Genomic DNA, 27,815 nt, shown 5'->3' with positions numbered 1-27,815 from the left:
TGTGTGAGATGCTAGGGAAGCAACGGGAGAAGGCAGACAGGGTCTTGTTCTCATGGAGCTTACAGCCTAGTTTTGGATACAGACAAAAAGTGAACAAGCAGAAAAACTAAAGACCGTGATCTGGACTGTGAAGGAAATAAAAAGGGTGCTGTGATGAGAAACAGAAACGAGGTTATTTCAGATAGGTGTTCAGGAAAGGCCTCTCTGAGGAGCAGACATTTAAGGTGAAGCCTGAAGGATTGGGGGGAGCCAGTGTTCAAAAAGCAAGTGCAAGGGCCTAGGGCGGGCAAGAACGGAGAGTGCAGTGGGGCTGGGGTACAGAAAGAGAGGCGACAGGGACAGGACGGGTCTGGGGAAGTCGGCGTGGGCCATGGAACTGGACGGTGATGCTAAGGAGTGTGGGTTCTAACACAGAAGCCAGAGCAGTCACTGAAGGGTGTTAAGCAGTGAAGTGACATAACCTAATTTATATATATATTTTTTTTATTTTTATTTTTTTAAGTTTTTTTTTTTTTTTAATTTTATTTATCTATTTTTAGAGAGGAGAGAAAGAGGGAGAGAGAGAAACAGAGAGAGAGAAGGAGGGAGGAGCTGGAAGCATCAACTCCCATATGTGCCTTGACCAGGCAAGCCCAGGGTTTCAAACCGGCAACCTCAGCATTTCCAGGTCAACGCTTTATCCACTGCGCCACCACAGGTCAGGCCAACCTAATTTATATTTTAAGAAGATAATTCTGGCGGCTGTGTAGAGAAAATGGATTGAGGGGGTGAGTGTAGAAGCAGGGAGATAAGATCAAGGCTATGGCATAAATACAACTAAGGACTTATGGTGGTTTGGTCAAGGTGGTGGTGGGAGAGACGGAGAAAAGAGAAAATGAGATCGGAGGGAGCACTCACAAGACTTGCTGATGGGCTGAGATGTGGGGAATGACAAAAGCACTTTAAAGCTGGGTTTCTGGCTTTAGGAACCAAGTTACTAAATGGTGACATTTAGTGAGATGAGAAGGATAAGGGAACAATCAGGTTTGGGAGGCAGGAAGTTAAATGTTTCAATTTGGACATCTCCAAGTAGAGATGAAAACAGATTGTCAGAAAGATGACAGTTTCAGAAATGAGAAAGATGGTCAGGGGAGCTGAGACTGGTGGAGGCCAAAGGCAGGGAGCCCAGGGAGAACACTGTCCAGCAGTCCCCGTGGGGCGGACGAAAGCTGAACGAGAGTGCTGACTGGGACTGGAGAGGGAGCGAGAGAAGGGGGAGGAAGGGTAGTTGGAATGGCCTGGAGATGGTGAATAAGACAGTGAGGTCAAAGATAACAGAGGAAAATCTTCATGACTGGGAGGTAGTTACACCATTGCCAGGAAGTAACATGTCAGAAGAACAGCTGCTCAGAAGGCACCACATCTCATCTCGGGGGCAATGTCAAACAGGCCACTGAAAATAACTCAGAATCAGAAGTGAACTTCTTAGAGAACAATAGCGAAAGTGGCTGAATTTGCCAAAGGGAATAGAAAAAGAAGGCTCTTTGTACAGTTTTGGAAAGGCCTCTTCATTTACTAGGTTGAAGGTAAGTTAATGTCAACTGCAGATATTAGGAAGAGAAAAATGGGTCAAGAAAGCCAGAGGAAGAAAGAATTCCAAAGAGAGGCATATTAGCACACTCAAATGCTTTGGAAATGTTTGAAGAAGAGAGGGCCGCGAAGAGGCCACTGAAGGTGGCAACTACTAGGCCACTGTGGGAGGATAGTGGTGAAAAGGTAGTTGTCAAAGGCTAAGGGGTAAAAACAGCGTGGAGGGAAAGAGCTGAGTGTGGCTCACTTAGAGGCTTGGCAGCAAGTGAAACTGTGTGTGATTTTACATTTCTGTGACTCCATGGGAGGTACAGTGTCCTAGTCTAGCACAAGACCGCTCTCTGACTGGAGGCCCCAATACCCCGGACTCGTGCTCACCGCCAGTTCCTGCCGTATGTGTTCTGTGGTTGCCTCCAGGGCCCGTGTGCCTTTGGTGGCCTCGTCTTCCACAGCTTTCACAGTCTTGAGCAGTGATGTCACATTGGTCACCATCACCTAGGCGTGTCAGGAGTGGGAAAGGGAATCATTTTAAGGAACCAGAGGAAGCACGTTGGTCTGCTCTCTCCTGAGGCTGCCCTCGTTCCCACCAACCTTGGCAGAGTTCTTGAGCTGCCACACTGCAGGGTCATCCCCAACTTTGCCAGCGGCAGCCTTTGTCGCACTGATGAGGTCTCCCAGGGCCTTGGCCACGTCTTTCACGGCATTGATCAGTACCACCTGTGGGGAGAGCAGAGGCTCTGGTCTGTGGGAGGGAAAGGGGGAGCAAGTAGTGGATCTGACCAGAATTGGGGGTGTCAGGTGGATACCTGGGTCTCAGGATCCTCGGATCCAAGGCTGGCTGCACCCAGCTTGACCACATCAGCAAGTCGGGTGATGGTGGCCACAGAGGACTGGGCGGCCTGTGCCAGTTTCTCCTGGCTCCCAGCTGCATTCTGCACCAGGACTTTGGTGTCCTCCACCAGCACCTTTGCAGTCTTCAGAATGCCCTCCCTGAGAGAGGGCCCAGCTTGTCAGCTCTCCGCAGGTCCCCTGCCCCTCCAGCCTCTGTGGCCCCACCCCCAGCCTGCCTCCATGAGGCCCCATTCCCTGCTCACCGGTGGTCAGCAAAAGTTTCCGCACCCTCGCGATTGAGTGTGCCGGCTGTAGCAAACATGATGGTGGTGTCGAGGTCGGCAATGATGCCAGACACAGCACTGGCTGCTGTGATGCAGGCCTGGGTGCCACGATTCCCGGCTTGGAGTGCAGCCAGCACGTGGGAGACCTGGGGGAAGGAAGTCACATAGTGACTGGGTTAGATGTCATCTGAAGTGGGAAGGTCACTAGGACCCTGGGACAAGGGACAGAGGAGAGGGCTGGGAGAGCTGGAGGAGGACGGGGAAGGCTGTAGGGTTGGGGGCCAGTCCCCCCATCTGGGTGAATGAGCTGTCACCTTTTCGGAGACTCTCCGGGCACATTCTATGAGCTCCTTCTTGGTATAAACATCACTGGGGCTGCACTGCAGGGCGCCTGCCTTGGTGACCAGAGCAGAACAGCCATGTCCCAGCTCCTGTACCCGGTGCTTGATGTGGGCACCTATCTGTGAGCAGAAGAAGAAGAGATGGATTTTACATGAGGCACCCAGACATTTCCACTGTGCTTGGAAGAGTCACTAAGTACCTAAAACACACATCACAGTACACTGACTTTTCCTGTCTCATATCCTTTAGGCAGGAGGTCACCTCCTACACGTGGATAATAATAGCACGTGGGCACCAGCTGGTGAGGACTGTGTGAAGCACAGTGGGAGGAGGAGGAGAGCACTTTATACTGAATCAGAGGCCATGGATTACAATTTGGCCTGTATGCAGTTGTGGTGGGTTTTGGGGGATTAGGTGTGTCTTGCTGAGATCCAATTACTTGCTTTCTTGGAAAGCCAGGAGCTTAGGGAAGGAAGCGCTTTATGAGTCTGCAACAAGGAAGAACTAAGAAGGGGACAGAGACTTGCAGCAGAACAGAGCAGCAGCCACAGACCCAGAGGAGGGTTGGCAGAGGTGACAGCAGTAGTCTGGGAAATCCTAGAGCCCAGGCTGTCTCCTTTAGCTTTGTAACTGAAGGCTTGACCCTGTGCTGACACAGAGCCCTGATCACTCTTCAGTGGAGTGACTGAGGGTGTGTTCCCCACTCCATGGAAGACTGGAGGGAGTTGTGGGTAGGATAGCCCCCGAGGCTAACATAAGGACAAGGGACGTGCCACTGGGATTCTCTGTGAGAAGCAGGGGGAAGGTCAGAGATGTCTCCATGTTTACCTCTTCATTTTCAGCAGCCACAGCTGCAGGCTTGGCCTGTGAGGCCAGACGGCCGTAGTCAGTGGTCAGCTGGTTAGCTAGAGGGCCCAGCTCCTCAGGACTGGTATTTGACTTGGTTACCTGGTAATAATGGAAAAGGTAGAGTTATATCCAAACTCAGCTACCCAAGGGCAGTCCTCTTACACTCTCCCAAACTCACCATCTCCTGAACGGTGACAGCGATGGCCTTGGCTGTCCGCACCATAGTTGTCTGGTAATCCACGAAGGAACCTTCTGGTTCACCCATTGGTCCTTCATCTAGCTGAGGGGGTTAGAATAATCAAAGGGGAAAGATCGTTAAGGTTCTACAACTGTGTTCAGGAGCCCTGGCCCAGGGCAGCCTCAGTGTCCACATCTAACCTGGTTGATGGCCTGCGTGATGGAGTCCACCATGCCGCCGACGGCCCCAGCAGCACTGGCTGCCTCATTGAGGGTTGTTGTCAGGTCCTCTACAGCCTCTGTCATCATCTGCACAGCCTCCTCCAGGGCTTCCTGGGTGTGAGCTGCTTGCTGAGGGTTAGCGTGAGTGAGTGGAGGGGCTCCTGCTCCTGGTCTTCCAGTCCCTAACTCGTAGAAGCAGCCCCTCCCTCCAAGCCCTCAGTACCTTGGGGTTGCCGCCAGCTTCCTTGGCTGTGTACAGCAACTGTAGGGCAGACTCTGCCAACGTTTTAGTCTGGTCCAGGAGTGCCATCTGCTGTGGGTGGCTCAGGGTCTTGGAGGCAGCGCCCACAGCAGCCAGGGTGAGCGGCTCAAAGTATTGGGCCATCTGAGAAACCTGAGGCACATGGTGAAATGCGGGTCAGTTGGGCAGGTACCCCCTCTCGCCCTATCCCTGGGACTCCCCACTTGTGTCTTCCCAGATACCTTGTGTCCCAGCTGGGAGGCTTCAGCCCGGGCAGCACTGGCTAGCGGCTCAATAAGATGGGAGATTTCCTGCACTGCAGTGAGCATCTGAGTGTGCAAGGCCTGGGGAGGAAGCAGACTTTAGCCCTGTGCCTGGAATAGGGCCCCCTACTCTCACAGGACCCTACACTTCTCTCCACACCAAACTAACTAACTGCTCTAGGTAGGTTCCAGTCTCTTGATGTCTCTGTGAAGCCCACTCTCAAATCCTCCGTTTTCTTTAAGTCTGCAGCCCTCTTCCTGGACTTTTCCCATAACCCTCTATCCCCTTACCTCTTGAGAGATTCCCTCACGGGGAGCAAGCTGCTGGCTGACTGCAGCGAGGGAAGCCTGGTCTAGGTCCCGTAGACAGCTGTTCAGAGCTGCAATGGCCGCTTCACACTCCAGCTGCCCTGGAGCCTTGTCCCTGCAGACACATCATAGGCTCTAACATTAAGAATATCCCCTTAAAACAAAGCTAGTCTGTCTATCCCCGTATTCCCCAAATCCTGGACAATAGGTGACCTCCAACACTATCCATCTAATCGCACCTACGCGCCCACCCCTCCACTCTGCCACAGTGTGTGTCCCCCAGTCACACGGGTTCTTCATCCCCTCAATACCTCATGCTCGTAATCAGCTTCTTAATGGAGTCTGAGACAGTACGGGAGTGGCCGGCCAGCACCGACCAGCGCGGGGGGTCTCGAGGATTGACTGCCAGGGCGCGGGCCGTCTGGATGAGTCCCCCAGCACTCTCCAACATTGTCTTGGCAGAGACCACAATGGGTTCCATGGCAGCCCGGCCCTGGGGAAGAGAGGAGGGAGGTCAGTCACACACCCCACGGAGATGCAGTAGCAACTGGCCCATCAGTTTCCCCTTCGCCTTGCTTCACCTCAGGGCTGATCTGGGCAGGAATGCTGGCGAACTCAGGGTTGGATGCAAAGGCACTCAGATTGTCCACAGCCTCCAGCAGAGGGGCTGTTGCTGCCTGGCACTGGGCACGGTTCTCCTCCGTGAAGGCCCCGTCTAGCGCCTGAAGTGGGTGACAGAGAGGCCCTCAGGATGGCCTGTAGGCAAGGGAGATGAGGCCCAAGTCTCCCTCCTGGGCTTAAAGGTGTGAGATCAGGGGGGCGATGACCAATGTGGGTAGGAAAGAGCTTCAGCTCAGGAACAAGGGATTTGGTAAAAGGCCTTGGGGGATGATGGGGGGCACTCAGGAGAGAGAAGACTGGACAGGTCAGGGAAAGGCTACGAATTCAAACACTGGGAACCTTGATGGTCTTGACAAGATTGGCTGTGCTGTTGGCCACCTCCTTGGCTGACTGTACAAACTGGCGCTTGGCAGTAGGATTGGCGGTACGAGAAGAAGCCAGGCGGCAGCTGTTGCACAGTGCAGAGGTGTGCTTGGCCACAATGGTGGCTGCAGAGAGCACCTGAGGAGACAGACACGTGGAAGAGCAACGGTGAGGGCAGGAGGGGAGTGTACACACCCAGGGAGGAGCCTCTTCAGGTAGGGGGGTGGTGAGCAATATCTTTGGAAGTCTAATTAGCAAAGAGGGTCACCTGGAAAGTCAAGATTTGGGAGACAGAGATACCCAAAGAGAACAGGGTGTGAGGGAAGGGGAAATAAAAGCCAGACACACTAACGGAGAAATTCTAATAGGGTCAGTAGGAGAGTAAGCTCAAACATCTACAGAGAAGTTGTGAACTCAGCAGTAATTGAAAGAATGATGAGAACCCGGCGGAAAAGACAATTACCCAAAGAGGAGCTGTGTGCAGGGAGAGACGGCACTCCGCCCTCGCGTCCTCCCCACGTCCTGCACCTCCCCCTCCCCCCAAGGGCCAGTCTATCCTGGCTCGGTATCCTTTCCCAGACTTGCCCTTGGCACCTAGTCCCTTCAGTTACCTGGGCCTGGGTACAGCCAGGCTCCCCCAAGCTCTGACAGGCCATCTGAATTGCCTGGTTGGCACGGGCAAATTGCGTGGGCTCCACAAGGCCTTGCTGTCCAGCTTGGCTGTTGGGGTCAGAGACCCCAACCAGATATGCAGCCTGGGGAGAGAGAAATTTGGGGGTAAAGAATGAAGAATATTCCTCCGGTAGGAGTCAAACAGTGATAGTAGGGACAAGGGAGAGTAGGGGGAAGTTTAGTGACCAGGGTTCTATGTGAGTGGAAGTATTAACAAACTTACAAAGCATTTACAAATTAAACAAGTTACTAAGCAATATTAACATTAAATTAAACTATCATAAACAAGTTATTAACAAGTTAAAGGTATTAACAAACTACAGTGACACTACAGAAAGCTCCCCATCCCTACCGCCTGCATGAGAAGCTTCTTTTAAAGACATAGTTCTAAAACTATGGGGGTTGTTAGGCTAAGTAACATTTATAATACCTCCAAGCTCCAGAGATTTGGAAAGAGGAAAGGGAGTGGGGGTAATGGTTGCCAAAAATATTTTTATAATTGAAAGACCATCATGAGGGTTGATTCGTACTTTGTTCCTCTTTATGCTCTTCCAGAAATAAGTCAAGCCATACAGAGCAGGCCACCCAACAGAAAAGGGCAATGGGAGGTAGGGGAGGTTGAGGGAGCTGGATGGTGGGCGTTCAGGGAAGCAGTCTGAGATGACAGACTCTCAAGCCAGTATTAAGAATTCATATACTGGCCCTGGCCGGCTGGCTCAGTGGATAGAACATCAGCCCAGCATGTGGACGTCCCGAGTTTGATTCCCAGTTAGGGCACACAAGAGCGAACATCTGCTTCTCTCCCCCTTTCTCTCCCTCTTCCCCTCTCGCAGCCAGTGGGTGGACTGGTTTGAATGTCAGCCCTGGGCGCTGAGCACAGCTCAGTTGATTTGAGCATCAGCCCCAGATGGGGGTTGCTGAGTGGATCCCAGTTGGGGCGCATGTGGGATTCTGTTTCTCTATCTCCCCTCCTCTCATTAAAAAAAAAGAAAAATTTATATTTTAAAATGTAGAAATATTAGGGCAAAATTAAGTAGTAACTCAGGTAACTGTAAATTTACTCACTGGTATTATTTTAATAAAGTGTAATCATAACCCAGAGTACCAGGGTTCAGGGGTGACAGTGATCAGAAGTGTTGGTGTTCTATGATTACTGACAAATATCTGCACTTCAAGATGGATAGAAGAACCCCTGTTTCCATACAGCTGGCTTTGCAAACATAATGTGTGTGTCAGGCTGCTAGGAGATGAGGAAGGGAAAGCAGACATCCTCCAGGAACCACTGAAAATGACCTGTGCAGCTGCCTCGGTGAAGCCACAGAGGGCCTTGGAAGCTGTGGCAATGGCCTCTCCAAACTCTGGCAGGTTTCCATTCTTGGCATTTTGGGAGATGCCAGTCATGGCCTCGCCCAGTACCTGAGGAACAGAGGGAACCAGGTGTCAATCCTGTCATCAGTTGGGTAGGGAAGCTCCTGGTTAGTTCCATCTGCCTGCCCTCTGCCTTCCTGGGTTCCAAGCTGCACTCACCTTTGAGTTCTCCATTACACTGTCCAGGCAGCCGAAGTATGACATGTCATTGATGGGCTGGACTGGGTTCTCTAGGAGTTCCCGGACCGTCTGTGTAGGTGGAGAGCAAAGTAAGACACCTCGCTCACCCCAGACCCAGAACACCTTCCTCAACCTCAACCCTGCTAAGTCCCACCTCCAGTTCTCGCAGGGCATTGTCACACTCTTTCTGGCCTGGTGCCTGCTGGGTGCACATGGTGATGAGCTGGTTGATGCTTTCAGTCACCGCCCTGGGAAAAACAGGAAGTTGAGTGAATGGGTGCACAGGTCATCATTCCTCGGTCCTACCTACACAAGGAGTCTCTAGCTATTTCTCTTTCACACGGAACCATTTCTAAGCCAAGGGCAGCTCCTAAAATGCCCCTTCCTCAGTCTCTGCAATGTTCTAGGGCTGGGCTTCCTAGCTCCTACTTACCGGGCAGCTGCAGCCAGCTGACTCTTGAGGTTGGGGGCAGCTGGGTCTGTGGATAAGGCCTTGGCAGCCAAAAGAAGTTTGCTTGAAGACATGGAGATGCCCTTCAAGTTGGATACAACCTGGGCCCGGTCCTCCTGGCTCTGTTGAAGTGAGACGATCAACACATTGTCCAGTTCTTTCTTACCTCTAAAAGGGATCTTCTGTTCCAAATATTCAAGTTCTGCTAGAGGCTGGGAAGGGGAGGGAGCTGGGAGCAGAGCAGGACTCCATGGTCACACAGGTGTCTCCTATCTAACCCTTGAAGCAGACCCTGTGCCTCTTCATACCGGAGCCTGTCCTGCCATCTCCACGCCAGCTTCCAGGAAGGTGCTAAAGTCCTGTCCAAATCGGCCTGAGGCTCGAGCCAGGTCCTGAGGGGTTCCCCGAGAGGCCTGCACCAGTTCCGTGGCTGCCTGATTCAGCCCAGCAGCGGCTTCATTCAACCGGCTCTGAGCTTCTTGAAATGTCCCAGTGCTGGGGGGAACCTGCAGGGTCAGAGGAAGTTAGGTGCGAGAATGTGAGGGAGAACTTGGTCAAGGAGTGCTGGGAGCTGGGCCCAGCGCCGGGGAGCAACGAAAGGGAATAAATCTGGGAAGTCAGGCTTAAGGAGAGGTCTAGCGATGAAAGGAGAGGCTTGGAGTTCCTCCGTTCCTCGGCTCCTATGTCCCCCGCCCCCAGTCCTCCTACCGAGTCACTGAGGAGTCGCTTGCTGGCATCTCCCACTGCTCTCAGGGCGTTATCCACATCTCGCTGGCCAGGCAGGCAGCTGACGCAGCGGTTCAGTGCCTGGGTCACTGCTTTAGCCACCTGAGGTAGGAAGGAGAGGGAGTGTTGCCAAAATGAAAACAATTTGGGAGGTCCCCCTCTCCCCCCCGAGGACACGGAAGAGAACTGCTCTGTTCCCTCTGAAAGTGAAAGGGGAAAGGAGTGCTGTAGCTGAGCAGGCTGAAGTTAGGGTACCAAGTGACAGCAATCAAGCTTCCCCCAACTCGATGTATAGCTGGGCCCCTGCCTCGTCTGAGACACCTGTACTAGGATGAAGAGAACGGGTGTGATCCAGAGAGATCTCAGGAGCAGATCTGAGAAGCTGTCCCTCCGTTAGTGTGGCTGAGGCTTTTCCCCGGTTGGAGTGGGCCTTCTGATGGGACCTGGGGACAGGGAGGAAGTGGTCCCTTCCCAATACCTGACCTGGGCAAGCCGCTGCTGGTTCTCAGGGTCCCCTGGATGGCCAGTTGCCTTCTTAGCCTCCTCGATGAGGCTGCTGGCCTTGTCCAGTACATCACTGGCCGTGTCAAGCACAATGGCCTGCACTGCAGGATCTGATGTCAAGGCAGCTATGCCCCTAGCGGCCTGGGCCAGTGACCGCAGCCCACCTGCCACATCCCGTGCTGCAATACCTGGGGAGACGGGAGAGGAAGGAGGCGGGAAAAGGCACCTTCATCGCTAGGCCCTGATCCCAGTGGTTTCCCCTGTCAGGCCCTGTCCATCACCCAGCTCCTAGTCCCCCATCCACCTCACCCATATGGCCCGTTCCTGGCCCGGCCCACATACCTGCATAGTTCTCATTGCCCTGGGCAACCTCCCCCAGCAGCTGGGCGATGGCAGAGCTCACTGCTTTGGTACTGTTACCCAGGTCCTGGGCACATTTCTCCATCTAGGGATAAAGGGGGAGTCTCAGGGGACTCAGGTACAGGAGGAACTGGGAAGAGGGAACCTAAACTACTTGGGGACAGCTGGCAGTTTAAATGAGGTTTTCGGCAGCTCTGGGACATAGGTGGGAAGAAAGACTTCAGGGTGTGAATAAAAATGAGGTCTTAAGAATACTTACTGTCTCCCCAGGTAAGGGTTTGAGCTTGCCGTCTCGAGCTGCTGCCTTCACCTCCTGCAGGTCTCTCTCTAGATTCTGTACTACACTCAGTGCAGAATCCATCTCCAAAGGCCCACACGCTTCCTGCGCCTACAAGGATATGGTGGTTTGGGGTGTAGAGGTACTGCTATGTCCCAGCACTCCACCCTCCTCTTCCACAAAGACAGCCAGCTCCCATACCTTTTGGGCAGCAGTGCGGAGCTCAGCCAAGGCGGTGCCAAGGTTTTTAGCACACTGACTCAGCTGCATGGCTGAAGCCTGGTCCTGAATTGTGGGCACTGAGGCCTTCGCAGCTGCCACCATCTTCCCTCCTGGCTGTTGGGGAGTAGGTGGGCAGATGAGGGTGCTATCTTTCCTCTGGGCTTAGTACAACAACTAATGACAGTCATCAGGACATGGTGAGCACGGGGGGTCAGTACTGGGACAGAGGCTATTGGCCAAGATTTAAATTCTGGGTGCTGTAGGAGACTTAGGAGGGTGGAAAGGGTCTGGTCAGGGAAGTGGGAGAGGGTGTCTTGCCTGAAGGAAGCTCTGGCTGGCAGCAATGAGGGCCAGCTGGGCACTGGGACTGTCAGGCTGAGCTTGGCTCCCTCGGACGCCCTGCACCAGCAGTGGAATCTGCTCTGCCACAGCCTGTAGGTGAAGATATCACGAGAGTCAGCCCCTAACATGCTGGGGGAAGTCCCCCTGCTCCCACACGCCTTCTCACCCCACATACTTCCTGGGGCCTCACCTTGCAGCTCTGCACCAGCAGGGGCTGGGGGCCAGCGGACGCCTTGGGGGTGGAGGCTGCATGCTGGGCCGCAGCGATGGTCTGCGTAGCTGAGGCTGCAGCCTGTTTGGCCGCGTGCTGTGAGGACAGAGTGGTCAGAACAGCGCCAGGCATTCCCATGCCCAGGCCCTGGCCTAGCCTGCCCCTGCCCTCCTCCAGGGAAGTACTAAGTGACTCTCCGCACATCACTCCCAGTTTCATCCTCCCACAGCATCCACACTTTCTTGCTCCTGGTTCATTTCCCAGCCTCACCTCCAGGCGCTGCACCAGCTTTTTCTTGATGGCATTTTGTGCAGCTGCATTAGTCGCCATGCGTAGACCCTCTGCTGCCTCCCGTAGCCGCTGCTGCTGCTCCTCACTGTCAGGGTGGGCGGCTGCTCCCTGAGGGGTGGAGAGACAGTCACCGCCCAGCACCCCTGTGGACCTTCACTAAGCTCTGCTCTGACCTCTCCAGACTCAGCTTTTCTCTCCTGAAGTCATTTCTAATATCCCCACTGAAAGGTAATCCCTACTGAGACAAGCTGCCTTGCGAAGGCAAATGGGAAACCTTGGTCAGAGCCTGGATTCCCTTTGGGATACTGAAATCCCTTCTTTAGGTGAAACTGTTACTTTTTCTCTTGGGGAAGGGGCAATGTTTCTTCCCCCAACGCCCCCCCCCCAAATACCACTAGCAAATGGGGGTGAGCAGGACTCTCTGAGACTAGGAGGCTGCAGTTCAGAGCAGACTTCTGGAATACCAACGCAGGGGACCTGATTACTCCTGCCAACTGAAATGCCCTTGAACCCAGGAGACCTGGGAGTCTTCCGGCTTCTTCCCGTCAGTCCTCTGCACCCTGTGTCCCAATGTCCCACTGCCTGATCTCTGCAGTGCTAGCTAGCAGGCCCTGGGACTGAAGGCCTATGTGCACTTGCAGGAGACCAGGAAGCAGAAGGATCCCAGGCAGGTGGTGGCAGCAAAGTAGGGAAAAGGAGGAACAGCAGATCTTAGACTCAGAGAAAGAAAAAAAGTACGGCTGCCACTCAGCAAGGACTCTGGGAACCCTACCAGCTGGAAGCCTGGGCCACTGGAAACTCAGGGACACATTTACTTCCTAAGTGCTCCTGTATTTGTTCTCTTGTATTTTCTGCTTCACCTGGGTCTCCCCCATCAGATGAGGGTGACCACCTGGACTGGTCTACTTCCCTTCAGGGCCCAGTCTGGGAGTCTGCACAGAAGTCTCTGTACCTTGGCAGCCTCCACCATCTTGGCTGTGGCATCAGCTAGGATCTTGGCAGCACTTAACAGCTTGCGGGAGTTCTCCAGATCACTCTCCCCTTCGGCATCCGCCTTGATGGCATTGACCAGGTCAGAGGTGGCTTGGGCTAGGATGCGGGCCTGTCGTACCATCTCCCCTGAGGGGACAGGGCACAATCAGGTGAGGAAGCCAGGGACACTGAGGGGGTCCCAGGGGTACCGGAAAATGGCGCGGACAAGGTAGAGATGAGGCTTTTCCTAACAGTCAAGAGACTGAGGCAAAATTCTCCAGTGATTTCCTTGGAGTTATAATTTTCTGGATTTCGGATTTGGGGGAGAAATATTTCCTGGTCGGCTTTGATGGGAGAGAAAAACAGTTACCAACGGGTATTTTCAGCAAATAGTTTTGATAAGATACTTTTAGTAAAGGCTCTTGGGGGCGATGAGGTAGAACAGAGTGGGAAAGGCTATCTTAATAATGCCATTTTCCATCTGTTTTTGTATACACTTTGACACACTCTGTTTTGGAGGGATATACTCTTTAAATGTGTACGGAAGGCAAAGCAAGGGTTATACTCCTGCGCTACAGATGGGAGTCCAGTCTACTGTGCCGAGTCCGCAGGGGTGGTGGCAGGTCTGCAAGGGAATAGCCAATGGGCTCAGCGAACCTCACCAGGGGTCTCTGTCTTCTCAGGGGTGGGGTCCCTTACCAGCATCACCCATGGAGCTGAAAATGTTCTCGGTGACAGTAAGAATGGTGTCGGTGGCCTGGTCGTAACGGCCAGCAGGCCCGGCCCCGCTGGCATGGGATCTCACGTGCTGCAGCAGCTCATTCAGGGCCTGCGTGACAGCTGTGGCCGCTGCTCCAACCCCCCGCAACAGCTGCCCGTCCTCTGTCGCTGCCTGGGAGGCGGACACACAGCCCTCCACAGCTTTGGCTACTAGGCGTCCAGCCTCCACCAGCTGCTCTTGGCAGACAGGTGAGCTGATTGTAGGTGCCACCACCTGTGGGTAAACGGAACGTCAGAAACACAGGCTGGGAAAAGGAGTCATGAGGTGGGGTGTTTGTGGTGTTCACAATAGTCATTCAGTTGGGTAATAAGACTGAGGGAGCCAAAGAGATAAAATGAGAGGCTCTTGTGTGGATGACAGCACTACCCCTTGGCACAGACTAGCAACCTTTGGGACTCACCTTGGTACAGGCCACCAGCTGGGAAGTGGACAGGGCACACTGTGTTGCCGCAGCAATAACCTGGGTTTGAAGCCCTGAGTCTTCTGTCCGCTGGGCCACGCTCTTGGCCTTGAGGACCAGGGCAGCTGCAGCATTTGCCACGGCCTTGGCTAGCTGCATTAGCACCTCCTGTGAGAAGGGAGCAGTTAGCATGGCCTGAGATCGGGCTTGGGATCCCTGGACCCTTCTGAGAGGCGTAAGCTGGTTCATTATTCCCAATGACTCCAATCACAGGACAGTGTATGCAGAAGCAGCTAGAACCTACCCCAAACCCCTGCCTTGAGCACCCAGTAGGACAGAGCCCCAACCAAGGTACAAACCCACACCAAAAGAAACAGAGCCTACACCAAAGGGAGAAACGTGCGAGGCGGATACACTCGGTCGGCGACGGGAGGAAGGGCAGCGCGGTTACAGGGGGTGGAGAGAGGAGGTACTTTTGGGGGTTCCTCCCACCCCCAGCTTCTTTTCTCCATTTCTTCTTAATCTTGGTTGGGAGCAGTCACCCCGGAGTCTTGGGAACCAGTCCCTGCACTATCCTCTCTGATCCCATTCCCGAGCCCTGCCTCCCCGTCTCCCATCATGTCCTGCTCCCCATGGGGTGGGGGGCAGGGGGGAAGGTGCAGAAGCGAGTGTATGCGGCTCAGAGGACAAAGCTGGGAAGGCCCAGGCCAGAGGCCGTTACCGTGGGGGGATCGGGGGGAGATCGAACCCCAGACCCTCTGGGTGCACATATCTGCATGGGAAATTCAGGATGACAAGTCAACTGAGGAAACCGGCATGGGGTGGGCAAGGGGGATGGAGGAAAAGTATCCTCAGGGTGGTAAGGTCTGAAGGACTGGAGAGGGTTTCAGATGTCCTCGAATTGGGGCCAGGGCTACATATGGGAAAGACAGGGAAAAGATGACAGGTGGCTAAAAATGTCATCAATTAGGGCCAAGGGTGAATTATGAATTAGTAGGTTAAGTTTAGATTTGGAGACTCTGAATTCTCATTCCCTAAAACAGGACTGGAGGTTCCCAGTATTATTCCTGGAAACAGGTTCAAGTTGGCTCTGAGGGGTCAATTCAGAGTAGCAGGACTAGGAGCTGGACTCAGGATCAGAGGTCACCTCCTAGATGCTGGGGTTCTGGGGTTGGGTAAGTCACCAACCTGGAAGTGTGGGTCAGTATCACTTTCCCCAATTTGCTGCAACAGCTCCCCACTGGCCTGGCCCACGTTCCCAGCTGCTTGCAGCAGGTTCTGACGGGGCTGTGGAGAGTGAACACCAGTCAGAAGCTGCCCAATCCCCGCCCACACGCCCACGGGTCCTATGTGCCCACAGGACCCACACTTCAGTTCTGTGGCTTGAACTGCCCCCCTCCCTTGGGCGTGAACCCTCTGTTCTCCCTAGCGCCATCCCCGCCGCCCCTGACCTCAGCACTGGCAGGCTGGGCACTGCGCAGCAGTTCTGACACTGCGCCCGCGAGGCCCTTCGCTGCCTGCAGCAGGGGACGGCCACTGCCGCCTTCATCCTCCAGCAGGGCAGCGAGCAGCTTCACGCCACGGGACATCTCTGTCAGGTTGGAGGAGATGGTGGTGACGGCACAGCCCACTGCGGTGTAATCTGTCTCTGCAGGGTCCCCTGAGGGGAGGAAGAGGAGCATGTGTGAGGACGGGCAGACTAGATGATGCGCTGGGAAGGGCAGTCTTAGGCAGTTAGTCACACACGTCCCAAGAGAGACGTACACACACAGTCCCTTCCATGAGTCAAGGTGCAGTCACACTCATGCTTGCACACACTCGTCCTCCCATCCCACCACAGACAATAAGCTTGGCGTCCAGCCTACCCGCTGTCAGGTTCACCACGGAGGCAGTACCGGCTGTGATGGCATCTACCTGGGAGTGGATCTCATGCTTTGATTCATCCATCTTGTTCTTCCGCCAAGCCTTAGAGGCCTGAGACGAAGAGCGACAACCTCAGGATCTGTTCTGCTTTGGTTAGCCCCAACCCTGTTTCTAGGAGTCCCCGCTTCAGTACCGTGGACCTCTCCTCCATCCCATACTCACAGCATCCTGGCCTAGAGGGGGCAGAGTGTCAAAGTCATCCAGAGTGGCCTGAGCAGCCTGCACAGCCTGCATGCTGGAGTTGATGGTTCCAGTGAGGGCCTGCTGGGCTGACGTCTACACGGAGAGGAGTTCAGAGGGCACGTTTAGAAGAAAGAGAAAGTAGGATATGAGAACCTGAGGCTAGGGAGGGGAGTACAAATAGAGATGGGGGAAAAGATTGCCCAACTTTTGGCTAGACCCAGCTGAGTGAGGGAGGCCGAGTACTGTGGAGGCAATGTGGGCACTCTTACCAAAGGGGGCATGTGTCCTCGGTGCATCTGGCCACTAGTAATCTGCTGCTGGGCAGGCGGCATGCTGCCCACCTGGAAATTCTCAGGACCAGAGGCTCCAGAGCGCATGATGGCAGGCAGGGCCACAGAGCCATGCTCCACTTTCCCTACCCGGTTATACTGCTGCTGAAGGACTGTCGACCTAGAGGGAGGGCACAGTGAGGAGCTCCCAGGGGTCTTCTTCCTCTCACCTCCTTCCCTCCCAGCTCTACCGCCTTCACAGGTCCCATGGTCTGGGGACTAGGGGGTGTCAGGGCTCATTACAGCCTTCGACTAGTTACGGAACCATTGTAAGGATTCCACAGCCCCAGGCTTGCTTTCCATGCCCCTGAGGGCTGGGGTCAGCCCCACTCCCTTCGTACTTTTTGGGGGACACAGAGTCCTCTAGCATAGTAGATTCCTCATCTCCTTCCATCCCAAAGTGGTCTTTGCTTTTTTTCTGTAGAAAGGAAAAAGGAACAAGAATTAAAGAGGAGGAAGTGAGGAAAAGGCAGCCGCTTTCCTCAACCAGCAGTTTTCAGAACCCAGGTCCCCATTTCTAAAGGACCGGCTTGGAGAGGTCAGGGAAGACAGCGAAGGCTGCTGCAGCGGGCAGTGCTCACCTTCTTCAGGATGATGTCGATGTAGCCAGCAATGAGCTGTGCGATCTGCTCCCCCTCAGTTGTCTGGACGGAGTAGTAGCCATCCTGGTAGTCCCCGAAATCCTAGGGTGACAAGGTGGGGGCTCACTGGGAATTGAGCCCAAATCTATCCCAGTGGAAAAGGGAAGGATGGGAGCCACAAGGTTGAGCTGATGAGGGTTCTTCCCATGCCAACAACCCTCTAGGATAAGCCTGCCTCATCCTATTTCTCTATTTTCGTCAACCTATTTCTCTACTTTCCTCCTTGGAGGGAACTATTTTATTTCTGAGGAGTGGTCTTTATGCTACACATACCATTTGGGAAATCTCCTTTCTCTCAGGATAATAAAATTAGAAGGACAGTAACATTTACCCTTAAAGGACCACACTGAAGGTTAGCGCCAGCACTGAAAATGAAAAACTAACGTTCACTCCTTTCTCTCACTGGGGCACTTCATCAAGTTGGTATCAGTTTCAATTCATAAAACCAAAATATAAAGCCAGGAGGAAAATTAAAGTGCATAGTTGCTGCTAAAAGAGGGAAGGAATGTTGTTTTATCAACTTTTTCTTCTCTCTCCCCAAGTTTCCTATGATCTCAACTTAATGTCTACAATTTTGTTCTGTTGATTTTAAACAATAATTTAAGCATCACTCAACTATGCAGGAATTTCTCCTCTACTCTAACCTCCATGTTCCTGCAATATTTCCAAAATTCTCCTTTCTTTCTGGAGTCACATTCAATGCGCCTGCCCCCAGGGAGGTGGAGGGCCCTCTGCAGCTGCCCGGTCTCTGACAATCCCGAGGTCCTCTTCCCTCTGAGCCCGGGGGCTCACCAGGGTGAAGCTCTTGGGAGAGGCAGCCCAGCGTTTGATGTTGGTGAGGTTCCATTCCTGGATCACCTCTTTGGTCTTCTCATCCACTCGCATCACACACTCCTTAGTGATGCCCAGGAGCCTGGGCACCAGCTTGTTCTTTCCTTTCATCTTTTCCTATGAGACAAAGGTTGTTGCTGGTGTTAAGAGATCAGAGATTGAATGAGAAGTGAATGGTCAGATCGGATCAAGACCACAAGGGGGTGCTGAGTACTAAACTGGGGTGTCTATGGATGGGCCCAGGACAAGGCTCTTTTAGGGAAAAGGGGAAGGGAGAAAACACAGGGTAGGGCAGGACGTGGTGGTGGTGAACTGACAATGAGCAAGTTTTCACAAGGCAGAGAACGGGACTCTTAGGGAATGCTGGGAAATATGACTGAGGGCAGGATCAGACTTTCAGACAGGAAAGGGTAAGAGTGAAAATAAGGAGGGCAGTGAGAAGGGCCTGTAACTCACCTTAACCAGAAAGAAGGAGACGCCATATGTCTTAAGAGAACGGGCTAGCTTCACGTAGCGTACCTTGGCCTCAATCTCACTCATCTGTCCACAATTCTTGTGTGCCTTAGAGCACGAAATGAAAAAGAGTTAGCAAAATACGACAAGGACAATGTCACAGACAAGGAGTTAAGTTGGGATGTTAGCTGTAACAAGAGAGTAGTATGGGGACACAGGAAAGGTTAGGGGGGCAGGGTGTGAGAATAAGAGGGTGAAGGGCTGGGCACTGATAAAGGATCTGCAGAAGCAAAGGTTCAAGGGATGTAGTTAAGGAACTTGCAGACATTCTGGAGATGTGAATGGATAGTTAAGTAGCAGGTCAAATAGAAGGCCTTTTGGGCTGAACATTCAAAGGGTAGAGATAACACCTTATATGTTTAAAAAGATAGACTTTTCACAGTAATTTCAGGTATACTACCCCATTTGATTCTCCTATCAACCCCACACAGGGCAGGTACTGTTATCCCGTGTTAGAGACAAAAAGAAAACAAGAACGTTGAACTGAGTTCCATGGCAATGCAGTGATGGAGCTGAGACCAGAAGCCCAGGTCTTCTGCTTTCTTGGCACAGGTGATGTGGGAAAAGAGTTTGGTGGGTGGAAGCAGGTGGGAGCAGATAGGGCGGGCACAGGGGTCCATTCAGTCAGGAAGATCAAGCAGCAAAGCTCCCAGGTCATCCCACTCTCCCGTCCCCATTCACCTGGAAGATCTTACGCTCTCCCTTCTGCTTCACGTACTCCTTGGGCAGGAAGTCCTTCAGGCTACACCAGAAAAGGGAGGGTCAGCATGTAGTGGACAGCATCAGGGACATAGGGCGATGGACTGTGGACCCAGGGGTATGAGGAAATGTCTAGGGCAGTGTTATCTTTGGGGAGAAGAAAGACTCTGAGGGAACAGAGTCTGAACTGTCCCTGAAATCAAGGTGACTTAGCATTAGGTCTTGAATGCAGCCTGTGTCTCTCCCTACAGGGAAAAGGACTGAGGGAATGTGAGTTGGAGGCTCGGTCCCTGAGGGAAAGAGGGTCAAAAGCATTATTTCAAGGAAACCGGAGCAGAAGGAGCTCACTAGAAGGACGACCATGCCTGTAGGAAGCTGGGAAAGCTATGCCAAACTCTACATTCTGAGAAATACCAGGGGATAAAGACTTGAGACATTTTATATCTAGTGTTCCCTATGAGTAAAAATGTACCCTATTTCCCTCTGGCTACTGCAGTAAAATTCTTCAGATATCTCAAAAAAGTTCTATGCTTGCTTTAGACAGAGGTAGCAGGGGCAGAGAGCTGGACTATAGTCATATTCCACACAGGGCCAGTAGGAGACAAATGGCTGATGGAAGCTAAAAAGGTACCGTGGGGGTCAAACCCTGGTGCCGCAGAAGAAATGCAGTGAGAAGTCCTGGGAGACAGGACTCGGGGGTCACAAAGGCAAAAAGTCCTGGGCCCTGACAGGGTGTAGGATGTGTCACTCACTCAAGGAAGCCAGCCTTGTGCTTCTGCTCATTGTGGGGCCCAAACTGGATCTGGCATTGGAAGCCAGCGAACTCACAGGCCTTGTCAAAGGAGACAGGGTGGGAGCCATTCAGGATATCATCTCGTGCCTGGAGAGCACAGGGAAAGGAGGCAAATGTTGTATGTTGGCAAAGGGATGCCCCTTACCGTCCCCTCTCCCTGCCTCCAATATGCAGGGCAGGTCCTCTCCTCACCTGCACATAAAGGAGGTTCAGCTGTACAGGGTCCCGGGAATCCACATTCTGGTCCGAGTAGAAGAACTTCCTCCTCAGCAGAAGCGTCTCATTCTCCTCCACGCCCTGTTCCCTCAGTGTGCGACCATGGTCCAGCCAGTTCACTGAGACACAGAGTCCACTCAGTGACAAGGCCCCGTGGCCCCTGTGCTGTCTAGTCTCTGCTTTTTGTTTGTTCATTCCTTCATTTCCTACCTTCTCTCTCTTTTTTTTTTAATCTTTTTTTTTTTAAGTTTTTTTTTTTTTAATTTTATTTATTCATTTTCAGAGAGGAGAGAGAGAGAGGGAGAGAGAGAAACAGAGAGAAAGAAGGGGGAGGAGCTGGAAGCATCAACTCCCATATGTGCCTTGACCAGGCAAGCCCAGGGTTTCGAACTGGCGACCTCAGCATTTCCAGGTCGACGCTTTATCCACTGCGCCACCACAGGTCCATTTCCTACCTTCTCTCACTAATACGTTAAGTTCTGTGAGTATAGGCTTTTGTTTTATTGCTGATGCATCCCCAATGTCTAAAACAGTGCCTTACAAAAGCAGGTGTTCAATAAACAATAAACAAATGGCTGCTCCTGCTGCCCTGACCATTCCCAGTGCCCTCTTTATTCTATTTCTGCTTACACTCATCATCAGTGTGCAATTTCTGCTTTAGTTTCTCCATCTTCTTTTCATCTCGCAGCAGTGTCTTGTCCTTTCGTAAGGTGCCCGTCACCTCCTCCTTTTTCTCTTCCATCAGCTCTCGAACCAGAGAATATTCATCGTGGTTGGTGATGCCTAGGGGAGGGGAAGGGGTCAGTAGCGGTGTCTTTTGCCAGAGCCGGAGCTTCCTAGCCCGAGCCCTCAGCCCCACTGAGACCCCTTACCAATGCGGGCACAGATGGTCATAAGCATGTCGGTGACAGTCTTAGAGTCATCCACCATGATAGTCTTCACAGTTCCATCTAGCATACGGATCTTTAGGGGTCTCTGTTTCTTCCTGTACTCCATGGTATCCTGTTGGAGCAGGAATAGGAGGTAGGAAGCCACTTTAAACTCGAGGTATTACTTCTTTTTAACACAGCCAGAGAAGAGGAAAGGAGATTACTAAAAGGACTACAACGGCTCACTCAGAAGCAGGCAGGGTATTATGACTGCCTATAATAGACAAAGAGCATGGGAGGGGTCAGAGAAAACAGATGTGGGTATTGAAAATAGGAGGTAGAACTAGGAAGAGGATGTTGGGTGATCCTTGAAGTGATACTCACCCCATTTCGGAGCATGTAGTAATCCAAAGCTTTCCCAGCCTCCAGCCATATACCCTTTTTGGGGTCATCGTCTGACAGAAACAGCCCAAAGTCACTGGCTAAAAGAGAGGACAGGTCACCTCAGATGAGGACCCCAATATGGCTGAATGGCTGCCCTTATTATTTCCCCAGTGATTCTGGACTAAAAGGGAAGGCGGGAATCATAGAGAATAGAAGTGAGGGATGGGTAGCCTTGGGAGACAATAAAGTCATTTCCCAAGGCCAAGAGCCTGGGAGTAGAAGGGACCACGTACTCCTGCCCCAGCCACATGGGTAATCAGACTCACGGGGGCCAGCCGGGGCCTCTGGGATACGTTCCCGAATGATGCGACAAGCGTCGTACACCATGGTGGACGGCTCGAACTGCATCGTCTTCACCACATTCCCAATGCTGATCTTCAGCGAAAGTGCAACCATGGTGGCAGCTTCTCCTCTCCAGCTTGGCTACACCTGGCCTGTGGCATCAGGGCATTAGCACACCCTCATTGGAGGAGAGAAGGTCCCCCAGATGTCCCAGGGAGCAGTGTTTTGGAAAGGGACTCACTAAAGCAGACAGTAATGAGGTTTTTATTATATTTAATAATTTTAGAGAAAGATTAGTTACATCAAAAGGACCAGTCCTAACCATATAAAACATCTGAAGGAGAGGCTAGTGTGCAAGGTGCAAGAGCAGGTCTGAAAGTCAGTGTTACTTGAGGACAAACCCTGTCCTCACCGCTGAAATCTGTGCCTCCCTTTTTTCTTCCAAGTGTCTCTCTTGCCTCTTGTCCCTGTTCCTTTCCCAGCCCTGATTCTTTCTTGTTTTCGTCTTTTCCTGGTTCAGTCTTTTTCTCTCCATCTCCCACTAAATCCTGCTTTTTTCCCATCTGGGATTTTCAGAGCTCTGCCCTGACTCATCATGTGACCTTCCCTCTCATAGCTTCAGCTTCTGTCTCTTCAAAATGAAGACGTTATATTAGATCATTCCCGAAGGCGTTTAAAACCTGCACACACTGACTCTAGCTAGTCTGGCAGGGAGACTAACACTGGCTATTCAAGCCATCCAGCCCACTCCTGTTCCAGCTTTCCTCTAACCTGAGATGCTGGGGGCCTCCCCAAGGAGCTTGGCCCTATATTTGGCTTCCCTGGCAGTCAAGCTAGAATTATGACCCTCTAATCCAAAGGGATTTCAGAAATTATCTAGTCAACTATTCAATTCTGCCAAAGGGAAATGAGACCCTGTGGATGGTGGGGGGGAAGGGGGTTTCAAGGCAGGTGAGAGAAAGTCCAGTCCTTCTAACTCAGTCCCTGCTCCTTCTAAGTCACCAAATCCTCACAATTCCTCTTATGCTCGCTTCTCTTCAGTAAGTCCTTCTCAGACTCTGCCCTCCATCTCTGCTGTCTCCCCCTGACAGTATTTTCAGTGCCTCTCAAGATACGAGTCCCAACCTGCCTTCCCCCGCCCTCCTGGCACCACCTCTTAGTGGGCTGGAGGAGCCAGTGGAGGCGGCAGGTGGTGCACAGCGCACAAGAGGAAAAGTCTGCCTGGCAGCTGATGATGTGACCCAGCTCTGTAAGGGGATTGGTGCTTCTTAACTAAGACAGTGAGCACATGTAGACTGCTCATTCCCCTCTAGGCAAACTGCTAACCCTAAGGGTGAAAGCAGGACTAGGGTGAAGGTTGGAAGCAGAGACAGAAGTGTTGGGATATAGAAGGCAGTTGAGAATCAGGGAAGTTGGGAAGAGGTAGGTTTTTGGGGGGTGAAGAGATGAAAAAGGATGGGATGAGGGGGTTTGAAAATCTAGGTAGAAACAGGAGACAGGAGGCAGATGTGGTTAATGGTCTGATGGACCATTTTTCACCTCAACAGTCCAGGGTCTCAAATGAGAAGAAACTACAGCTTGTTTCTATCTTAACTCCCAAATAAGAGAGGGTCCTCCCAGTTTCCTCAGTTCCAGCTCTCTGCCCACCCATTCCTCGAGTCCTTCTCCCAGTAGTTGGACAGACCTGACGTTGGGGTCTCTGGAGGGCTGGAGTGAAGCTGGAGTCAGAGTTGCTGAGGGCAGGACTGAAAGGACCCTCCACCCTAAGCTGAAACTGCCCATCTCCCCCCATTTCCTCCGGACATATAGGCACCCCCTTCTTCCTTAAGTACGGAAACCTCTGGTGAGACCCCGATAAGGGAGTTGAGTCATGCCTACTCTTACTCTCAGGCTGGTCCTAAGTGGACATCCACATAACTACAAGAGGGTGAGAGGAAAGGGAATTGAGGAGGAATTGGGGGTGATGAGGGCACAGAACAAGGTCCCTGAAAATATACAGAGAAGCTACCCTGTTCCTTCTCTGGCCTGAAAACTTTGTTACCCTTTCCATGTTTTATGGAACAACAACAACAACACCCCCCCCCCACTACGTCCCCCTCCCAGGGAACTCCTCCTCCCTCAAGACATTCCTGAGATACATTCCAGAGGAGTTGGGCAATTGGAGGGGGTGAGGGAATGGAGGACAGGAGGTCAAATCCCAGCAAGGAATGGAATGTAAGTGTACTGGGGATAAGGAATTTGGGGCACATGGAGAATATACCCAGAACATATACCCGCAAAGGGAACTGCAGAAGGACAGGGAGTTATAGAGAGGGACAAAGGGAGAAAGCTGAAGACAGAGTCAGAATGGAAGAGAGTTGGGGGAGCAACACTCAGTCTGTTACCAAATTTGGCCTCTGAGTCCGCAACCGCGAGGAGGGGGGGCTGGTGAGGGTTGTGGGTGAGACTGACATATCCGGCCTCAAGTTGCTGGAGGCTCATTTAGGGCTGGACTGGGCAGCTGAAGGGCTGGACCTGAAGGCCCCCAAAACAGCATCACACCCTTATCCATGCATATTCATTCTCCCCAGATGCACCCCAGACTATGCACAGAATTCTTTTCCATACAGCTTATAATGTCTCTACATATACCTTATCTCAAACAAGCAGCCCTTACACAGATCCCATCACAACCACCTTATCTTCCCATAAAGACCTCACCCCATGCACATAGCTCCCCCACAAAAACACCTCTATCAGCAAGCACTAAGTCGCCCCACATTTCTTCTTATGTAGACGCTGTCCCTCCATTCATCCAACAAGCATTCTGAAGACCTGTTATGGGGAAGACTCTGGGCCAAACTCTCAGTGGCTGAGAACCAAGAGGAAGTCCTACTTACTACCTAGCCTTTGCCCTCAAGGGGCCCTCAGTGAGCTAAGTGAATAAGTTAAATACAGAATTATCCAACAGGGCAGGATGTGGTAAGAGCCAAGAGGTATGTGTTCACAGGAGGATTCTCTTAGGTTTAGGGAAAGGGGACCATGAAAAGTGTCTTTTGAAGTTAGGATTAAAAAAATAAAGATAATATAAAAATAAGAAGTGATCTATCTTTTTATTAACTATACATCCATTGCTTTGTATACATAGTTTCATTTAATCCTTACAACAACCCTGCAAGGTAGGTGTCATTATTTCCATTTTTACAGATTATAAAACTGAGCTTCAAAGAAGTTAAACACTTGTTCAAGATACTTGTCCAAAGTCACACACCTAAGTTGTAAAGCCAGGATCCGAACCCAGGTGTCTCTGACTCCAAAGCCCAAGCTCTCCACTACACCAGCCGGAGATGAGTCAGGGGTAGCATTCCAGGCAGAGAGAACAGTATAAGCAAAGGTGGAGAAGCAGGAAATCACGGAGGAGCATTCAGGGAAGAGAGCAGACAGGCTGGCTGAAGCACAGGGTACCTGCAAGGGAGCAGTGACGGGGAAGTCAGGGTTAAGATGAAAAGGCAAGAGAGGCCTAGAGAGAGAAGTATAAGGGATTTCACCTACTGGAGGGTTACAGGAGGCCAAGGGAGGCTGCAAGCAGAGAAGGAACATAACCAGAACTGGATTTTGGGGAAATAACTCTGGCAGTTTCCTTGGAGATTAGTTAGAAAGATACTGCATTAGCACAAGTGAGAGGTAATGGAGCCAGAGATAGAACAGTGGAGAGAAGGATGTCATTAATTAGAAATTCTAAGAGGTAGAACTGACAGGACCTGATGACAGTCTGTCCTGTTAACTGTCAGGGATCAGGACCCAAAGTCAGACTGGGGGTTCCATAGCTTCTTGTCATTTGTGGCCACTCAATGACTGGGGCAGCTTGAGTTTAGGTAAGAAAATGGGAAGGGGGTAAAGAAAGGATCAGGCTAAGCTGGGAATATGAAGATGAGGCTGTGGTTAGGGGATGTGGTTAGCACCAGGCAGAGACAGAAGGGATAAGGTTAGTGTACTGTGCCAGATGGTACTAGACTTAACAGTGTGATCACTTTGAAAGGTATATAAATGCATAAACACTATGATGCACATCTGAAATATACTGTTGTATGCCAACTATAATTTAAAATGATAAAATACATGTACGTAACCCCTTTAAAAAAAGGGACTAGGTTAGAGACTGTATTGGGCTGGAAATGGGGAAGACAAGGTATAGAGAAAGGATGGGGAAGATGATAGGAGGAAAAATACATATATAATCAGTCACCTGATCAGGCTGGGAGGAGGGGAAGAATAATTATGCAGACAGTGGCTTAGTCAGGGAATGATGAAGTAAAAGGCTAGGTCAGGCTATAGGAGGTTGAGATCAGGCTGTGGTCAGTGGCTAAATTAGGCTGGGAAGCGGGGGGGAGAGTGAAGGGACACTGGTAGTGTCTAAGTAGAACTGGAGATGCGAGTGGTTGGGTCAGACTCAGCAGGGGATAGTGCTATGGTCAGTGGCAGGGTCAGGCTGGGAGTGAAATGGGGGTGTGGTCAGTGGCCTGGCTGGGCGTGGGATCTGCAAGACCCAGTTTCCTCTTTGGGTCTCATTTCCTCTTTTCTGTTTGGGGAGTGGGGGAAGGGGATCTACAATTGGACCAAGAAATTAAGGAGGCTAAGAATCAGGGGATGGCACACAGTAGGGACCAGGGTTACTTGCCAGTTGTACTGGGGGTGGAGTATTCAGTAGCTGACTAAGAGATATGCAGGTGAACGAGTGGGTGACAATGGTGGGAGAGTGTTACAAAATAATGGGAAAGCTCAGATTTGGGTGACGGTAAATTAAGGGAGGGTGTGTAGATTAAGGGGAGGGAAGAGAGGCAAAACTGAGGCTAGGAACGGATGGTAAAATGAATGTGGGAGAGGGCAAGGGAAGTCTTCCGTAAGGGGACGTGCAGGAAGGGTGTGAAATGCAGGGCCAGGGATGAGAGTTGGAGAGGAAGGGTTAATATTCAGGGAATGAAGAAAACAGGAGACAGTGGGGCTGAACTTTCAGAGGATTCAGTCATTCCTTTCTCCCATGGCAACAGCGTTTCCTTGGCCTACTTCCCCCTTAGTCACCAGTCCCCCCTTCCCTAAGCAGTCACCCACTTATGACTAGGGCTGTACACCTCCTAGATCTCTGTCCCTTTCCCACCTCCTATCTTGTAAACAACATAGTCCAGAAACCCCTAACCTTCAACTATGGTGGCCATTGGAAGAGCCTTGGGCTTTGAGAGTAGAATAAAGAAGCTGGAATCCCAGATGCTTGCAATTCTAGCTGAGGTCCAGAACCATGGCCTGAAATCAGTTTGTCATTTATTCTGGGTCAAAGAAGCCCCTGAGACTACATAGCAATGAGATCTGCAAAACAAGGGCATTTACCTACATCAATCTCTTAAAATTTACCTGCCTGAGGTCAACTAACCTGATTGCAACCACAACCTCTAGAACTGCCCCTAATTCCTAACATTAACCTTGACCTTAACTTGTTTCCAGTTTCCCAATACTGGCTTTAACATTCATCCCTCTTCTAACAACCCTTTACTGTTTAGTCCAAATAATGACTATGCCATGGTTCTTTAATCCCAGAAACTGAATTTCTAATCTAATTCCTGTTGTTGACCTTGAACTCTGACTTATGTTGGCCACCCTAGAAAACAAAATAATGACCTTAATTTAAACTTTACCTATATAAAACGGACCTGGCTTACACTAATCACTCTAAAATTTTAACCCCGGCTCTATAACTCCTAAAGCTAATCTTGATTTCTAAACTCAACTCCACTTAATTCCAAATTCACCCAAAGCTTTCCTACCTACATACCCGCTATCAGCTAACGTCAAAGCCCATCCCCGTTCTGCACCTCACTGCCATCCCGCTCTTCATCCTCCTCCAAACTTATCCGAGACAGAGGACTGATCCTGGAAGGGCCTGGCCCCCGCAAAAGGGTCTACTTTAACCCAGAGCCTCACACCCCGAGGCTCATAGCCGAGATAAACTGGACGCTGACCTCTCCAACAAGACCCGAAACAGGAGGCGCAGGAGAGTTAGGGGCCCCGCCCGCCCAACTCCCGGGCCTAGCCTCGCGGCCCCACCCTAAGACTCCCGCTCCGCCCGGTCCGACCTACCTGCGCTGCCTGGCTTGTGCCCCGCCCGCCGGCCCGCTAGCCGGCTCGTTCTCCCGGTGGCTCTTGGGATCCGGCCTCGCCCTCCCTTCGCCACTCTCGGCCACTTCCGTCCCCGGAACGTCCCCCACCCGAGGGCGGCACCCTGGGCCCGCGCTC

The 27,815-nt window shown here is 51.8% G+C and overlaps 1 protein-coding gene across 2 annotated transcripts in view; it reads right to left on the bottom strand.

Annotated features, from left to right (window-relative positions):
* TLN1 (talin 1) overlaps positions 1 to 27,798 on the bottom strand; it is a 31,682-nt gene extending 3,884 nt beyond the window's left edge. The window contains exons 1-49 of one of the 2 annotated variants that reach the window (XM_066256789.1): positions 27,660 to 27,798; positions 21,536 to 21,703; positions 21,210 to 21,307; positions 20,829 to 20,958; positions 20,587 to 20,739; positions 19,933 to 20,075; positions 19,700 to 19,827; positions 18,930 to 18,990; positions 18,192 to 18,296; positions 17,697 to 17,852; positions 16,845 to 16,946; positions 16,605 to 16,681; positions 16,204 to 16,384; positions 15,914 to 16,027; positions 15,694 to 15,802; positions 15,280 to 15,488; positions 15,017 to 15,115; positions 14,550 to 14,600; positions 13,829 to 13,996; positions 13,347 to 13,641; positions 12,628 to 12,794; positions 11,655 to 11,783; positions 11,364 to 11,480; positions 11,150 to 11,263; positions 10,811 to 10,945; positions 10,592 to 10,720; positions 10,315 to 10,417; positions 9,952 to 10,160; positions 9,451 to 9,570; positions 9,051 to 9,248; positions 8,725 to 8,864; positions 8,446 to 8,539; positions 8,271 to 8,360; positions 8,037 to 8,159; positions 6,683 to 6,826; positions 6,048 to 6,209; positions 5,669 to 5,809; positions 5,399 to 5,580; positions 5,070 to 5,202; positions 4,758 to 4,859; positions 4,498 to 4,668; positions 4,254 to 4,403; positions 4,054 to 4,155; positions 3,855 to 3,974; positions 2,999 to 3,145; positions 2,664 to 2,830; positions 2,376 to 2,559; positions 2,161 to 2,286; positions 1,948 to 2,064 (exon numbers count right to left, since the gene is read on the bottom strand). In XM_066256789.1, coding sequence (XP_066112886.1) covers positions 1,948 to 2,064; positions 2,161 to 2,286; positions 2,376 to 2,559; positions 2,664 to 2,830; positions 2,999 to 3,145; positions 3,855 to 3,974; positions 4,054 to 4,155; positions 4,254 to 4,403; positions 4,498 to 4,668; positions 4,758 to 4,859; positions 5,070 to 5,202; positions 5,399 to 5,580; positions 5,669 to 5,809; positions 6,048 to 6,209; positions 6,683 to 6,826; positions 8,037 to 8,159; positions 8,271 to 8,360; positions 8,446 to 8,539; positions 8,725 to 8,864; positions 9,051 to 9,248; positions 9,451 to 9,570; positions 9,952 to 10,160; positions 10,315 to 10,417; positions 10,592 to 10,720; positions 10,811 to 10,945; positions 11,150 to 11,263; positions 11,364 to 11,480; positions 11,655 to 11,783; positions 12,628 to 12,794; positions 13,347 to 13,641; positions 13,829 to 13,996; positions 14,550 to 14,600; positions 15,017 to 15,115; positions 15,280 to 15,488; positions 15,694 to 15,802; positions 15,914 to 16,027; positions 16,204 to 16,384; positions 16,605 to 16,681; positions 16,845 to 16,946; positions 17,697 to 17,852; positions 18,192 to 18,296; positions 18,930 to 18,990; positions 19,700 to 19,827; positions 19,933 to 20,075; positions 20,587 to 20,739; positions 20,829 to 20,958; positions 21,210 to 21,307; positions 21,536 to 21,665 — 6,525 coding nt within the window. In that variant the 5' untranslated portion in view covers positions 21,666 to 21,703; positions 27,660 to 27,798. The remainder of the gene's footprint in view (positions 1 to 1,947; positions 2,065 to 2,160; positions 2,287 to 2,375; positions 2,560 to 2,663; positions 2,831 to 2,998; positions 3,146 to 3,854; positions 3,975 to 4,053; positions 4,156 to 4,253; positions 4,404 to 4,497; positions 4,669 to 4,757; positions 4,860 to 5,069; positions 5,203 to 5,398; positions 5,581 to 5,668; positions 5,810 to 6,047; positions 6,210 to 6,682; positions 6,827 to 8,036; positions 8,160 to 8,270; positions 8,361 to 8,445; positions 8,540 to 8,724; positions 8,865 to 9,050; positions 9,249 to 9,450; positions 9,571 to 9,951; positions 10,161 to 10,314; positions 10,418 to 10,591; positions 10,721 to 10,810; positions 10,946 to 11,149; positions 11,264 to 11,363; positions 11,481 to 11,654; positions 11,784 to 12,627; positions 12,795 to 13,346; positions 13,642 to 13,828; positions 13,997 to 14,549; positions 14,601 to 15,016; positions 15,116 to 15,279; positions 15,489 to 15,693; positions 15,803 to 15,913; positions 16,028 to 16,203; positions 16,385 to 16,604; positions 16,682 to 16,844; positions 16,947 to 17,696; positions 17,853 to 18,191; positions 18,297 to 18,929; positions 18,991 to 19,699; positions 19,828 to 19,932; positions 20,076 to 20,586; positions 20,740 to 20,828; positions 20,959 to 21,209; positions 21,308 to 21,535; positions 21,704 to 27,659) is intronic. The other variant, XM_066256790.1, reaches the window with a different exon arrangement.
* Positions 27,799 to 27,815: the final 17 nt, after the last annotated feature.

Source organism: Saccopteryx bilineata, chromosome 2, assembly GCF_036850765.1.
Source record: "Saccopteryx bilineata isolate mSacBil1 chromosome 2, mSacBil1_pri_phased_curated, whole genome shotgun sequence".
In the NCBI taxonomy this organism is placed as follows: domain Eukaryota; kingdom Metazoa; phylum Chordata; class Mammalia; order Chiroptera; family Emballonuridae; genus Saccopteryx; species Saccopteryx bilineata.
The sequence above is the reverse complement of the archived record's forward strand: the minus strand, read 5'-3'. Positions and strand labels throughout refer to the sequence as shown.